We start from the raw sequence: 13,692 nt of genomic DNA, 5'->3' as shown, positions 1-13,692 counted from the left end.
AATAACAAGGCTGTAAAAGTTATACCTTTACCAATACATCCCCAAGAACAAACTAGATGTTATTCATTAGAATTCTTTAAAAACAAATACTGCTTTCTTTTTTTTTCGCCACAGTTTTACCACCAGAACACAGGTGTGTTGTGAAAGCCATTACTATATCTTAAGCAAAAATGGAAATGGAAAAGACTCATATCAACATTGTTGTCATTGGGCATGTAGATTCAGGCAAGTCCACCACTACTGGCCACCTGATCTCCAAATATGGTGGAATCAACAAAAGAACTATTGAAAATTTTGAGAAGCTGCTAAGATGGGAAAGAGCTCCTTCAGTATGCCTGCATCTTGGATAAACTGAAAGCTGAATGTGAACGTGGTATCACCATTGATATCCCCCTATGGAAATTTGAGATGAGAGACTATTAAGTGACCATCATTGATGTCCCAGGACACAGAGACTTTCAAAAACATGATTGCAGGCACATCTCAGGCTAGCTGTGCTGTCCTGATTTTGCTGCGGGTGCTGGTGAATTTGAAGCTGGTATCTCCAAGAATGGACAGACCCATGAGCATGCCCTTCTGGCTTGCACACTGGGTATGAACCAACTAATTGTTGGTGTTAGCAACATGGATTCCTTTGAGCCACCTACAGCCAGAAAAGAGATGAGGAAATTGTTAAGGACACCAGCACCTACATTAAGAAAATTGGCCACAACCCTAATAGTGCCATGTGTGCCAATTTCTGGTTGGGATGGTGATAACATGCTGGAGTCAAGCCTTGATTCAAGGGATGGAAATTCACCTGTAAGGATGGCAATGCCAGTGGAACTATGGTGCTGCCTGGAGCTCTGGACTGCATCCTGCCACCTACTCATCCAACTGACAAACTCTTAAATCTGCATCTTCAGATGTCTACCAAATTGATATCCCATGGGCCGAGTGGAGACTGGTGCTCTCAAGCTTGGCATGGTGGTCACCTCTGTTCCAGTCAATGTTACAACTGAAGAAAAGTCTGTTGAAATGCATCAGGAAGCTTTGAGTAAAGCTCTTCCTGGGAATAATGTGGGTTTCAGTATCAAGAACATGTCTGTAAAAGATGTTTTTTGTGGCAACGTGGGTGGTGATGGCAAAACTGACCCACCAATGGAAGCAGCTGGCTTCACTGCACAGGTGATTATCCTGAACCATCCAGGTCAAATCAGTGCTGGCTATGCACCTGTGCTAGACAGCTCACATTGCTTGCAAGTTTGCTGAGCTGAAGGAGACTGATTGCTGTTCTGTTAGAAGCTGGAAGATAGCCCCAAATTCTTGAAATCTGGTGATCTGCCATCATTTACTTGGTTCCTGGCAAGCCCATGTGTGCTGCGAGCATCTCTGACTATCATCTTCTGGGTCATTTTGCTGTTTGTGATATGACACAGATAGTTGCTGTGGGTGTCATCAAAGCAGTGGACAAGAAGGCTGCTGAGGCTGGCAAGGTCACCAAGTCTGCCTAGAGAGCTCAAAGGCTAAATGAATAAAATCTGTAACACCTGCCCCCACCCCCCCCCCTTGTGTCTTTGAATGGTGGAGGAACAGTCTCAGAACTGTTTGTCTCAATTGGCCTATTCAAGTTTAATAGTAAAAGACAATGCATAATAAAACCTTCAGAAAGAAAGGAATGTTTTGTGGACTTTTTGTTTTCCTGTGGCAGTTATAAGTTATTAGTTTTTAAAACCAGAACTTTTTAAAGGGAAATAACTAGACCAAAAATCTGCCACAAAATTTTTTTGTGATAATAAACTTTATTTTTAAAGAAGTTTTAGAATTATAGAAAAATTATACCAAAAGTATAAGGAATTCCCATAACCCCCCTCCACCCATACACATAGTTTCCCCTATTACTAACATCTTACATTAGTGTGGTACATTTGTCACAGAATTTTGAGACCCATTAAAACAAAGTTTAATGAGAAAAAAACAAAAACAAATATTAATTTTTTACTTTTTAACCTAGAACCAGTCAGCAGATATTCTCAGCGAGTCAACTCAATCCCACAAAGATTTTTTTTTAAAGATTAATTTTTAAAATTTTCTTTCCTCCCCCCCCCCCCCCGCCCCCCTGCTCCCTCCAGTTGTCTGCTCTCTGTGTCCATTCGCTGTGTGTTCTTCTGTGACTGCTTCTATCCTTATCAGCAGCACAGGAATCTGTGTTTCTTTTTTGTTGTGTCAGCTCTCCGTGCGTGCAGTGCCATTCTTGGGCAGGCTGCACTTTCTTTCACGCTGGGCGGCTCTCCTTATGGGGTGCGCTCCTTGTGCGTGGGTCTCCCCTACGCGGGGGACACCCCTGCATGGCAGGGTACTCCTTGCACGCATCAGCACGGGCCAGCTCCACACGGGTCAAAGAGGCCCAGGGTTTGAACTGCAGACCGCCTTGTGGTAGGCGGATGCCCTATCCATTGGGCCAAGTCTGCCCAACAAAGATTTAATGGTCTTCTACTCATGTCTATCCCCACATTCAGCTAAGTTCCATCAGCACTTTGGATATTAGAAAAAAAAGAATGTCTAGAACTTTCAGGTATTTGATCATTTCACCCTCAGGCTGCCCCAGAAATTAATCATCTAACACACTTTCACATTTGCTTGTGCTCCCTAACAAAAAGCAAAGGGTTGCTCCCTGTCTTTTGCTTTGATTTTACCTGGGCCATCTGTTGTATGATTGCTCTTTAAAACCTAATGGAATTTTCCCCCCTTTTTTATTTTTTCACTTATGAGGGTATGTTATTTCTTCATTAATTCTAATTTCTCTCTTTCTCTTCCCAAACATCAAAAGCAGCTTCAAAACTTTTGCTTTCTCTGGAAAATACCTCCCTGGTTTTTAGTGCTGGCCCTGTAGATTAGAGTATTTCAGTTATGACTATGGGGTTGCTAAAAGTCATTCCCTTTGCCTAACAATCTCTTAGGGAAATGGCTGCAAATAGGCATGATACTGTTCTGAAAGAATAAAGGCATACTGCTTACATCTGGTTTCTTAGGATTCACTTAACCTAGAGAGAAGAACCCTTTCAAACATCTTTCCTACTCATCTTAGACCAGGTCTAGGACTGAGGTATATTCTTCTAAAAATAATCAGCTATTACTTAGAAAAATATGTATATATGGAACTAATAGACTATTACTTTGAGAAAAGACCTGTCTCACAGAAAAGAATATGGACAGAGGAAGAGAGGATTTTTTTTAAAACCACAAAACAGAGAATGAAATTACCTTTAGTAATGGGTATATATCATACTTGTTCACATCGGAAAAAAGATCCCTGGTTACCAGGTTTACCAAGACTGTGTGCCATACTATGATTTCATCTTCTTTAGCAAGGTACTTGGTTAAATCAAGGGCTGTTTCAATCTCAATATAATTGTTTCTGTTGGTTTAAAAAAAACATTTACTCAAAAGACCTTCACTTGCTAAGTGATTTGTACATTTTCCATATTTGTTTCATGTTTCAAAGCCTGACGCCAACCAAGGCATTGGTTAACGAGATGCTAAAGGGTTAAGGTACCATCTTATTCATAAGACAGAACCCAAGCACTGTTGACAGACATTCTATTTCAATTTGGCATATTCAAATACCCAAATTCTTGAAGGTTATTGAAAATCCAGGCCAAATGTTGGGCAGACTATGGGCAATAAAATAATTGTGCATTATTATGCATTCTTATGAGAGCATCATTTCTACTCAAATATTAACTAAAAGTAATTATTTAATACTCTGTTAGCTACTGGTCAGATGATACAAATCTCACCAAGTATTGAGGAGCTTATTAGTTCAGGGAGGAGCTAAAACTTACGCATAAGAAGCTGTTAATGAAAGGTCTCAGCAAAGGTAACGAATACTACAAAACAGCAAAAAAAAAAAAAGGAAAACATACACAAGTGATGTAGAAGTCAGGAAAAATCTCATGGATGAGAAACTTGAGAAGGGCAATGAAGGGTGGGTAGGATTGTAAAAGGCAGAGAGAAAGTGGATGGCAGCCAGGGCAAAAAAGATAGAGCCGAGATGAGTGTGATGGGTAGACCAAGGGGTCTATTTGTATGTAGTGAGAGGTAGGTGGTAATAGGTTAGGTGTGTCAAACCTGTGGAGAGCCTTGACTGCTAGGATAAGGAGTTTAGATATGGTAGGAAGGCACTCTAGGTATTTGAACATGACTGGGGAAACATCGTGGAATTATGCCAAAATTGTATTGCAACAGTGCTGAAAAACAGAGGATGGAATTCAAAGGGACAAAGGGCTGGAGACGAATGCAATAGGCCAAGCAAAAACATGATGAAAGCTTGGCTTAGTGTGGGAGCAGTAAGATGATAATCCAGAAGACATAACCAAGAATGAATAGATAAAACATAGTGAGTGGCTAAGCATGGATGATGGAGAGAGGGAGAAGTATCAAGGAAAACACTGATGTTTCAAGTTGGGATGATGGGAAGAAAACTGATATTGGGAGCAATTTAGAGACAGAAATAAAGTTCAGAGTTTGGGGCACTGAATTTAAAATACCACAAGATAAACAGAAGACAGGAGGAAAGGCAAGTAGAAATGTCAATTTAGAAGTCATTATGTTTTCCACAAACACTTACTGAGTACCTTCTATCTGCTGGACATTGTACATGTACATAATAAAATGATCACGGAAGCCATAAGAATGAATGTAATATGAAGAGAAGAAAATAGCAGATTGGTTGATTGGTCTTGAAGATTTTCACAGCATCAGGAAGAGGAGACGTCAGAAACAGAGGAGAATCAGGCTTGACTATCAGAGTTTCAGGAATCCAAAAAGGAAGCTGCCAGGAGGATGTGTCCACAGTAATCTTAGAGTTTCAGCAAAGTCGTGGGCCAAGAAATGAGCAGCAGGTTGCAGAGGGAAAAAGCAGTCAAGAAATGAGAGATAAAATAAGCAGATATTTACTCAAAGATTCTCACAGGCTAAAGAAAGAAGAACACAATGGAGGATTTATTATATTCCTTAATTTTTATTGTATGAACTTTTAAATTCTGAACATGAATTAATACACCTGGTTAAATACATAGCAGCATAGGTCATACTGAGTAAATCTAATATAAATAAAATCAATAATTCTGCAACGTACTAAAATACGGGTCAGATCCCATTAAAACTGCATGCACGGCCATGGCACTTGGGCAATAGAACTCTTACTAAAGTTCTTAAAGTACACTCAAAATCCATCAGAGAAAAAAATGTACTCACTTAGACAAGGAAAAGGCATCATCAATCAACTGCAGTCTGTGAATAACTGGAATTGCCTGCAGAATGCAGTCCAAACATGTTCAGGAAAAAAACATTTTTTAGTAAAAATATAACTTTCAAAATAATAACACTTCAATATCTTTGATGCTTTACAGAGCACTTTCATGTGAATTATCTCATCTGCAGAGAAGTGATAATTATTTATTAAGCATCTGTTTTTGATAAGTGATCCCTCTGGCATCAATTCATAAGGCTCAAATATGGCAGAGAATTTTGCCAAAGTATTCTGTGAAACACACATATTAAAAAATAAAATAGTACACCAAGTTTAAAATTCTTCTCAAAATCAGAAAGTATACATTAATCTGTATTGCAATGTCCAAATTATTTTTTGGGGGTGATTTTTGGCATCTTGAATAAATATTATTTAGCACCATTTTGGCAATACTGGGGTACTGTTTCAGATGCTATCTGTCTTCACAAGATTTTACAATTTGACACAATACCTTCAGCAGAGTCTTTTTACTTCATGGAAAGGCAGGAGTCAATTGCTAACCCAACACTCTAGACTTCTGTTTGAGCTCCCTGTCACTGTCAGGCCACAGGACTCTTCTGTCTCAGCTTCAGTCCCCTGATGTCCCCCAAGCCTCCTATAACATTCCCTCAACACATATGGCACTTTGATATATTTTATCCTAGAATATTTATCATCACATCATCCCTTTGAGCATCTGAGCAAGCCAAGCTGAGTTCTTTCCATGGTGGTAGTCTCATTTCTTTTTTGACAGTAATAACCCTTACATTTCCTGGAATGAGATTAATAGTCAAAACCCTGTTTCATTTGTTCACCAATTATGTTATAGAAATAATTTACTTCAGTTTTCCAATAAGTACATCTACAAAGGTTTAAAGAAATCATTAATACAATGGCATGACCTAGTGTTTCCATGGCTTAGAATACTTTTAGAAATTAATAAGTTTAGCCACTCTGATAAAGATCTGAAAAGAAAATATTACCGTTTTTGTAGCTTTATTTTAAAGCTCAATAATAAATTTTTAAAATTACCAAACATGTTCTGAACACTGAAGTGTGTCAGACTTCTGTTAAACATCATGCATGCACATCTTATTTAATCCTTGCAAATACCCTATAAGGTTGGTCTATTACAGCCACTATACAAATAAGGAAATTTAGACAGAACTGATCAAATAAAGGGCTCAAGATCACACAGCTGGTAAATGAAGAACAAAAGTATGAAATCAAATTAATCTGACCCAAAACCCACACTGGACCAATATGCTCTATAGTGTCTCCTGTGCTAGAGAGGCTGCTATGTATCTCAGAGAAATTTAGAAGAGAGACAACTCAGATATTATTTAGTTGAACAGTCCAGTTTTACAAATAGAGCCTAAGTGAAATGCCCAGGATTTCATGGCAAGTTGCAGCAGACTCAGTCCTACAGACTCCCAAGCCAGCATCCATCTCCACCAATGGAGACTTGGTTTAATTCAACCAATTAAAATCTGGCTGATTAGAGTTAGCCAAAGTTTTAATGTCTGTACATCATATAATGACTCATGGGCATTTTATAATTTAAAGTGATATTGAACTATTATGTATTGATACTTTGTGAATTCAATTCTTTCCTCTGAGAAGAGTGGGAATATGCTTTCAGGAGTACTGTTAATGTTTTCTAGCATATACTGAGTCCTGTTATGGTCTTGGAAATTTTAAGGATGTATTTACACTTATCATCTCTAATCCTCAAGATGAATAAAGTGTGATATTACTTCCATTTCAAGGTGAAGAAACGGAACCAGAGCACAGACATACCTTGCCTAAGATCACAAAACTAATGATCAATCAGAAAATCTATTCTGATTCCTACCTGGAAAGGTAAAATTGTTGTGGAAAAGCAAATTAATGTTCAAAAATACAACATAAGGGAGCAGATGTAGCTCAAGTAGTTGAGTGCCTGCTTCCCATGTACAAGGTCCTGGGTTTATTCCCCAGTACCCCCTAAAAAAAAAAAAAAAAGCAATGTATTCAACCAAACTCTCCCCTAAGAATAATTTTTTAATTATTATGCCAGGGGATGAGAATGGGAGAATAGTTTCCTTGTCCCATATAGGTTTTTGAGTACTCAACCTCAAAAAGACTGGAAAGTACATTATTAATGATATTTTTTAAAAAGTATCAAAACATTCTTACCTTAGGATATTTTTCAAGCTGTTGATTTAATTTCTTCCAACCTAATTTATCATAGTTAACTCTATAGTATCCAGTCATATTCAAATTTAAAATCACCCAGTCATGGTCAGAATCTGAAACTTGCATTTCAGGAAATACTTCTACAAAGGAATATGTGAATAGTTTGAAGTGGTACTTTTTGAAAAACTTTAATACATGTTTACACTATACACAAATAATTCTAAACAATAAACTCACCAAAACAAAGACAGGAAAAATTTCTAAAATAGGTATTGATCTTAACGATTTACATTTTTCCACATATCATGACTTTAAATATTTTTTCTTTATTACAGAAGGTATGGGTTTATTGAACAATCATGAATCAAATACAAGATTCCCTTACACCACCCCAACTCCAACACCTTGCATTGGTATGGAATGTAAGTTACAGTTGATGAAAGCACATTTTTATAATTGTACTGTTAACTCTAGTCCATGGTTTGACTTGGTGTTCCCTATGTATTGTAGTTCCATAGATTTTAAAAATTTATTTCTGTTAACATAGATACAATCTAACATTTCCCCTTTTAATCATATTCAGTGCTGTTAATTACATTCACCACCATCCATTACCAGAACATTTCCATTATTCCAGAGAGGAACCTTGTACATTTTAAGTCTTAATTTCCCATTCCCTATTCCCACTCCATTCTCTGGTTACCTATATTCTAGATTCTGACTCTACGCATTTGGTTATTTTAATTGTTTCAAATCAATGAGCTCATACAATATTTGTCCTTTTGTGTCTGGCTTATTTCACTCAATATAATGTATTGAAGGTTCAGTTGTATGTATCAGGGCTTCATTCCTTTTTATGGCTGAATAATATTCCATTGTGTGTATATACCACATTTTATTCATCCATTCATCTTTTGGCAATGGTGAATAATGCCACTATGAATACTGCTGTGCAAATAGCTTTTGAGGCCCTGCTTCAATTCTTTGGGATATATTTAGTAGTTCAATGCCGAGTCATATGGTAGTTCTATCTTTTGCTTTCTGAGGAACCACCAAACTGTCTTCCACAGTGACTGCACCATTTTACATTGCCACCAATAAAGCCTGAGTATTCCTTTTTCTCTTCATTCTATCCAACACTTATTATTTTCTGTTTTGTTTTTTTTTAGACAGCAATCATTCTAATGGGTGTAAAATGGTATCTCATTGTGGGTTTTTTTTAAATTGTGATTTTGATTTACATTTCCCTGATGGCTAATGATGCTGAGTATCTCTTCATATGCTTTCTGGCCATTTGCATATATTCTTTGGACAGATATCTCTTTAGGTCTTTTCCCTATCTTTTAATTGTTTGTCTTTTTGTTGTTAAGTTGTTTGTCTTTTTGTTGTTAAGTTGAAGGACTTCTTTATATATTCTGGATAGTAAACCTTTATCAGATATATGATTTCCAAATATTTTCTCCCATTGTGTAAGTTGTCATTTTATTTTCATGGTAAAATACTTTTTTGGGACAAAAGTTTTTAATTTTGATGAGGTTCTGTTTATCTATTTTTTCTTTGTTGCTTGTGCTTTGGGTGTAAGGTCTAAGAAACCATTGCCTGAAGATGTTTCTCTATAATTTTTCTAGGAGTTTGATAATTCTAGTGCTTATATTTAGGTCTTTGATCCACTTTGAGTTGATTTTTGTTTATGGTGTGAGGTTGGGGTCTTTTTTTTTTTTCAAATAGGGATACAATTTTCCAAGCACCATTAGTTGAAGAGACTTTCCCAATTGCTTGGTCCTTCACCCTTTGTCGAAAACCATTTTGCCATAAACGTGAGGGTCATTTTCTGAGCTCTCAATTCAATTCCTTTGGTCTATATGTCTGGCCTTATTCCAGTACCATGCTGTTTTGTATTTTTTATTTCAGAATTTTCTTTAAAGCTATATGTTCAACACAATGATAAAATATTTTAGTTTTAAATGAGATAGCTCTTCAAAGCTAGACATTTCAACATTTAATCATCTGCCTTTATAAATATATGAAGATGATTTTAAAATTTTCTACTTACTGTTTCTTTTATCTAGCCAGACTAAAGGTTGTGTAGTTCCATTTTTTATCCAAAGAATGGGAACAATCCATGTGCTGCTTATTAGAAAAAATTAACATTCAGTTAATTTCCACATATAAGAATATAAACTGAGCCAATATTAAATGAGGTGATTAAAATAACAGGCAGAACTCTTTTGTCCTTCTCTACAAACTAGTTTTGCTTTGGCCATTTCTTTACTCATTTCTCTTGTGTCTTATAGAATTACTTCTTATAACTTGGATAGCTAATAAGACTGTGTTGAATCTAAAAGTGCCAAGGCCTGCTTATATTAAATTATAGCACCTGGCCTCATCCAAGGTAGTTCAAGTGCTGCTGACTGACCCAAATGCATTCTGGGCCAAGAGAGATGAAGAGTAATTTAAGAAGATAAAGCTTTACAGACATTTCAAAAATACTTTTAAACCTCAACTTCTCCCTGCTCTGAAACATGTTCCATTGGAATTAGCCAGGACATTTATACTTATTGGATATCTAGAATGCCTACATTCTTTACATATTGGTGGATGTGATCTGGATGAAACAACCACCTTCAGGCAGTACAGGAGTCTTCTGAAGAGACACACTACTTAGAATTTGGATATTTCCAATCTTGCCTGGCTTCTCAAAGATTTTGAATGACGAGCCTGTGTTTATCTGCATAGCTAAGACGCACACCTCTTCTCAAAAGTCGCGGACCACCACGAGAAAGAAGGAAACTTTGGGTCTCCATTTCTCTGCCATGGGCTTTTAAAGAAAGAGTAGGGCTACCTGAAAATTTTGGTGATGTATTTTAAAATGAGTTACTCATTTGTGCTGATACTACAATGAAATGTAATGATCAAAACTAATAAAATAGTTGAAAATTATCTAACAAGTCAAAAAATGGAAAGGAAATGGAAAGTGATTAATGCTATGCTACTTTGCACTCTTATTTCATTTCAGTTTTACAATAATCCCCTGGGATGTGTGTTATTGCATTCACTTTAAAGATAAGGAACTAAAGCTCACAATTCAAATAAAACTGAGCTAAGGTTTAGATTTTGATGAAATCAATATCTGAACCCTTGTCTAACTGAATCTAAAGCCATATTTCTAATATTATAGGTATGATTACAAATACACTCACATACACACACTCACAGACATATGGACACACACACAGGCATGCACATGCTTCTTCCTCAAGGATTTAGTTATACTCAGTATTGTTTCTGAGGAAGAGAAGATTCCTTTGCACAGAACCCCTTTTTCTCTTAAATTATATGTGGGTATCTTACTGCCTCTCACCCAGAATCCTGAGTGATTCATTACCTGTTTGAAGACCAAAGAGGAAAAAAAAACACCCTAAAGCTTTGTCTCTTGTCACTGGTGTGGCCCTAAATTCCAGGGGAAAGGGTAGTGCCTCGAATCCCTAAGTGCAGGTGTCTGCGCTTGCTCAGCACATCAGGGGCTCTGCCTCATCGGTAGCACCCCAATAACATTCCTGTGTGGAACCTGAGGCTGCTGTCCCTGAGTCACTTTGCAGAAGCGTATGTACTCAGCAGGGGCTTTGCTTCCTCACCCTCAGGCTAGTTTCCATCTGATCAGAGCTCAACCCCATGGAAGGAGATGACAAAGAAAAGCAAATCTACTTACTTGTGGGTTAGGAGAGTCTGATTTTGAACCTTTCCAAGATAAAATGGCTCCTGTTTCATGATGCCAGTGGATACGTTTAAGGTGATAACTGGAAAGCCACTCTGGTATGTCCAACTGTCCATTATGCTTTTTACTGTTGCTGGCAAAATAATTTTACTCTGGTCATCTACAGCCTGTTTTTTAAAAGAAAATATTACAAGAGCAGATAAATTTATCACCAAAACCTTTTCAGGAAGCAATCTTATAAAAGAAACTAGGGAGCTATAGTATTCCTCATTTATGTAGTAATACCCAGGGGATGATATTCTGGACCAAATTCAGAGTGCTGCTCATCAATATATGAATGACTACTTGGTTCATTCATTCATTCCTTCAACACATATCTATGGGTCTAATATGTGCCATGTTCTGTTCTGGGCACTGAGAATACAGTGGTAAAGACAAAAGACACAACCTCTGACCTAAGGAACTTTCACAAACAAGGCAAAATTGTTTCCCTCTGGTATGGCTATACACGAAAATGTCTTCCAGACCCTGTTACACTGTAACATACAAAATAACTCAGTAAATATGTATCAGAAAGACAATTACCATTTGAAAATGCCTCCATAAATCATCTTGCTCAGCATTTGAGTAAGAAAATGTCTCCAAATATGACTGTAAGGAAAGAAAAGTTAAGGTTAAAAAGAATAACATGCCAAAGCAATTTATGTCCACTGCCATCAGGTAACAAAAATTTTGTAAACTCACCTTGAGTGCGCTGACAAACAAACTCTCATTCAGGAAACTAGAAAGCATCCGGGCTATAGATGCTCCCTAGAATGTAAAAAGCCATCCATTATTTCAGCAAAATTCTAAATGTCTAAATACTAACACATCCTATTTTTATAAACAGTATTCTATGCTGTGCTCCTAATTATATTTTCCACTTCAGTTGAATGTTTGGGTTATCCCAAAATATGATAATAAAATAATAAATTGTCAGCAATTAATAAGTAAAAGGTGAGTAAATGTCCTACATGAAAAGAGTCCAGGGTAAACAGTTTCTTAAAAAATTGAGATAATTACATGGTAAAAATAAATTTGGACCAAACAGAAGGGTTTGCTTTAAAATTGCAAGTTAAATCTATTTATAATGGTTATATGGTACTACACTCTAATATGGACTTGATAAATACTTATTAGATGAGAATTGATTTAATCCCATTTTCTGAAACTTCTTAGTGAATAAAGTTAAACTTACTTGTATCAAAGTTTTATAATATCATATAAATCTATGTCCTTAGACTCATTTTATGTAGCTTTCTGGAAGAGTGTAGAACAAAAGGAAATATTTGACTGCTTTTACCTTATGATAAGTATATAGATCAAAGAGTTCATTTATTTTACTTGTTTCTGTGAAATTTTTCACTTTCATGGACACAGCTCTAGATACCAGGGCGTGGTCTTCTCTGAGGATGTATTGTAAAATGTTAGAAAAAAAGACTTCGTTCTGTAAAGGAAAAGATTGAACCATATGAATTTTCGAGGGATCCCAGAAATACAAAATTCAGTGTTCCTAGAATACTTTCAAAAATTGATATTGAAGAAGGAAAAAAACCCAGTAATTATGAAAGGCTCTGTAAATTTGCAATATTTTAAATAAATCAGGATTCCTTGAATAGCAAAACTCTAGGAAAGTTTCCTTCCTACTCTGTATCTTTTTATTTAAAAAAATTTTTTAGACAATTATAAAGGTTAATATGGTTTTTAAGGGAGCCATGTATAATTGCCCATGAGGAGGTCCCTGGCCACCCTCACAAGCCTCCCAGAGAACAGCCTCCTATTAATCTTTGAGAGTTTTATTGATCATTTTATTAGTAACTCTTTAAAATTCAACCATCTGTCTTAAGTAGACTTTTTTTTTAGTTACCAGGGCCAAGGTTTGAACCCAGGACTTTGTATGTGGGAAGCTGTTGCTCAACCACCGGGCCACATTAGCTCCTCTGACTTGTTTTTTGTTTGTTTGTTTCTTTTTGTTTGTTTGTTTTTAGGAGGCATCTGGAATCAAACCCGGGACCTCCCATGTGGGAAGCAAGTGTTCAACTGCTTGAGCCACATCTGCTCCCCAAGTGGACATTTAGCAACCAAACACATGCCAGATTAACAAATAATTTACAATCTGAAATAAACCCACAGACTGGATCCTACAGTTTATGGCTTATACATTATGGGAAGACTATAATGCAAATGAAACAACTATCCAAAAGACAAGACATGTGGCAAGGTCCACAGTTCAAACCCCAGGCCTCCTTGACCCGTGTGGAGCTGGTCCGTGTGCAGTGCTAATGCACGCAGGGAGTGTCGTGCCACGCAGGGTTGTCCCCTGCATAGGGGAGCCCCACGTGCAAGGAGTGCACCCTGTAAGAAGAACCGCCCAGCGCGAAAGAAAGTGCAGCTTGCCCAGGAATGGTGCCGCACACATGGAGAGCTGACACAGCAAGATCACGCAACAAAAAGAGACACAGATTCCCATGCCACTGACAACAACAGA

The 13,692-nt window shown here is 37.1% G+C and overlaps 1 protein-coding gene across 3 annotated transcripts in view; it reads right to left on the bottom strand.

Moving 5' to 3' along the window:
* LVRN (laeverin) overlaps positions 1-13,692 on the bottom strand; it is a 91,982-nt gene that overhangs the window by 18,576 nt on the left and 59,714 nt on the right. For 2 of the 3 annotated variants that reach the window (XM_023591361.2, XM_004467260.4), the window contains exons 7-14: positions 12,508-12,651; positions 11,910-11,975; positions 11,751-11,816; positions 11,160-11,332; positions 9,504-9,580; positions 7,451-7,590; positions 5,239-5,294; positions 3,244-3,397 (exon numbers count right to left, since the gene is read on the bottom strand). In XM_023591361.2, coding sequence (XP_023447129.1) covers positions 3,244-3,397; positions 5,239-5,294; positions 7,451-7,590; positions 9,504-9,580; positions 11,160-11,332; positions 11,751-11,816; positions 11,910-11,975; positions 12,508-12,651 — 876 coding nt within the window. The remainder of the gene's footprint in view (positions 1-3,243; positions 3,398-5,238; positions 5,295-7,450; positions 7,591-9,503; positions 9,581-11,159; positions 11,333-11,750; positions 11,817-11,909; positions 11,976-12,507; positions 12,652-13,692) is intronic. The other variant, XM_023591362.2, reaches the window with a different exon arrangement.

Source organism: Dasypus novemcinctus, chromosome 2 (genome assembly GCF_030445035.2).
Source record: "Dasypus novemcinctus isolate mDasNov1 chromosome 2, mDasNov1.1.hap2, whole genome shotgun sequence".
Classification (NCBI taxonomy): Eukaryota; Metazoa; Chordata; class Mammalia; order Cingulata; family Dasypodidae; genus Dasypus; species Dasypus novemcinctus.
Note: the sequence above shows the minus strand (reverse complement) of the source record. Positions and strands in the feature narration are given on the sequence as shown.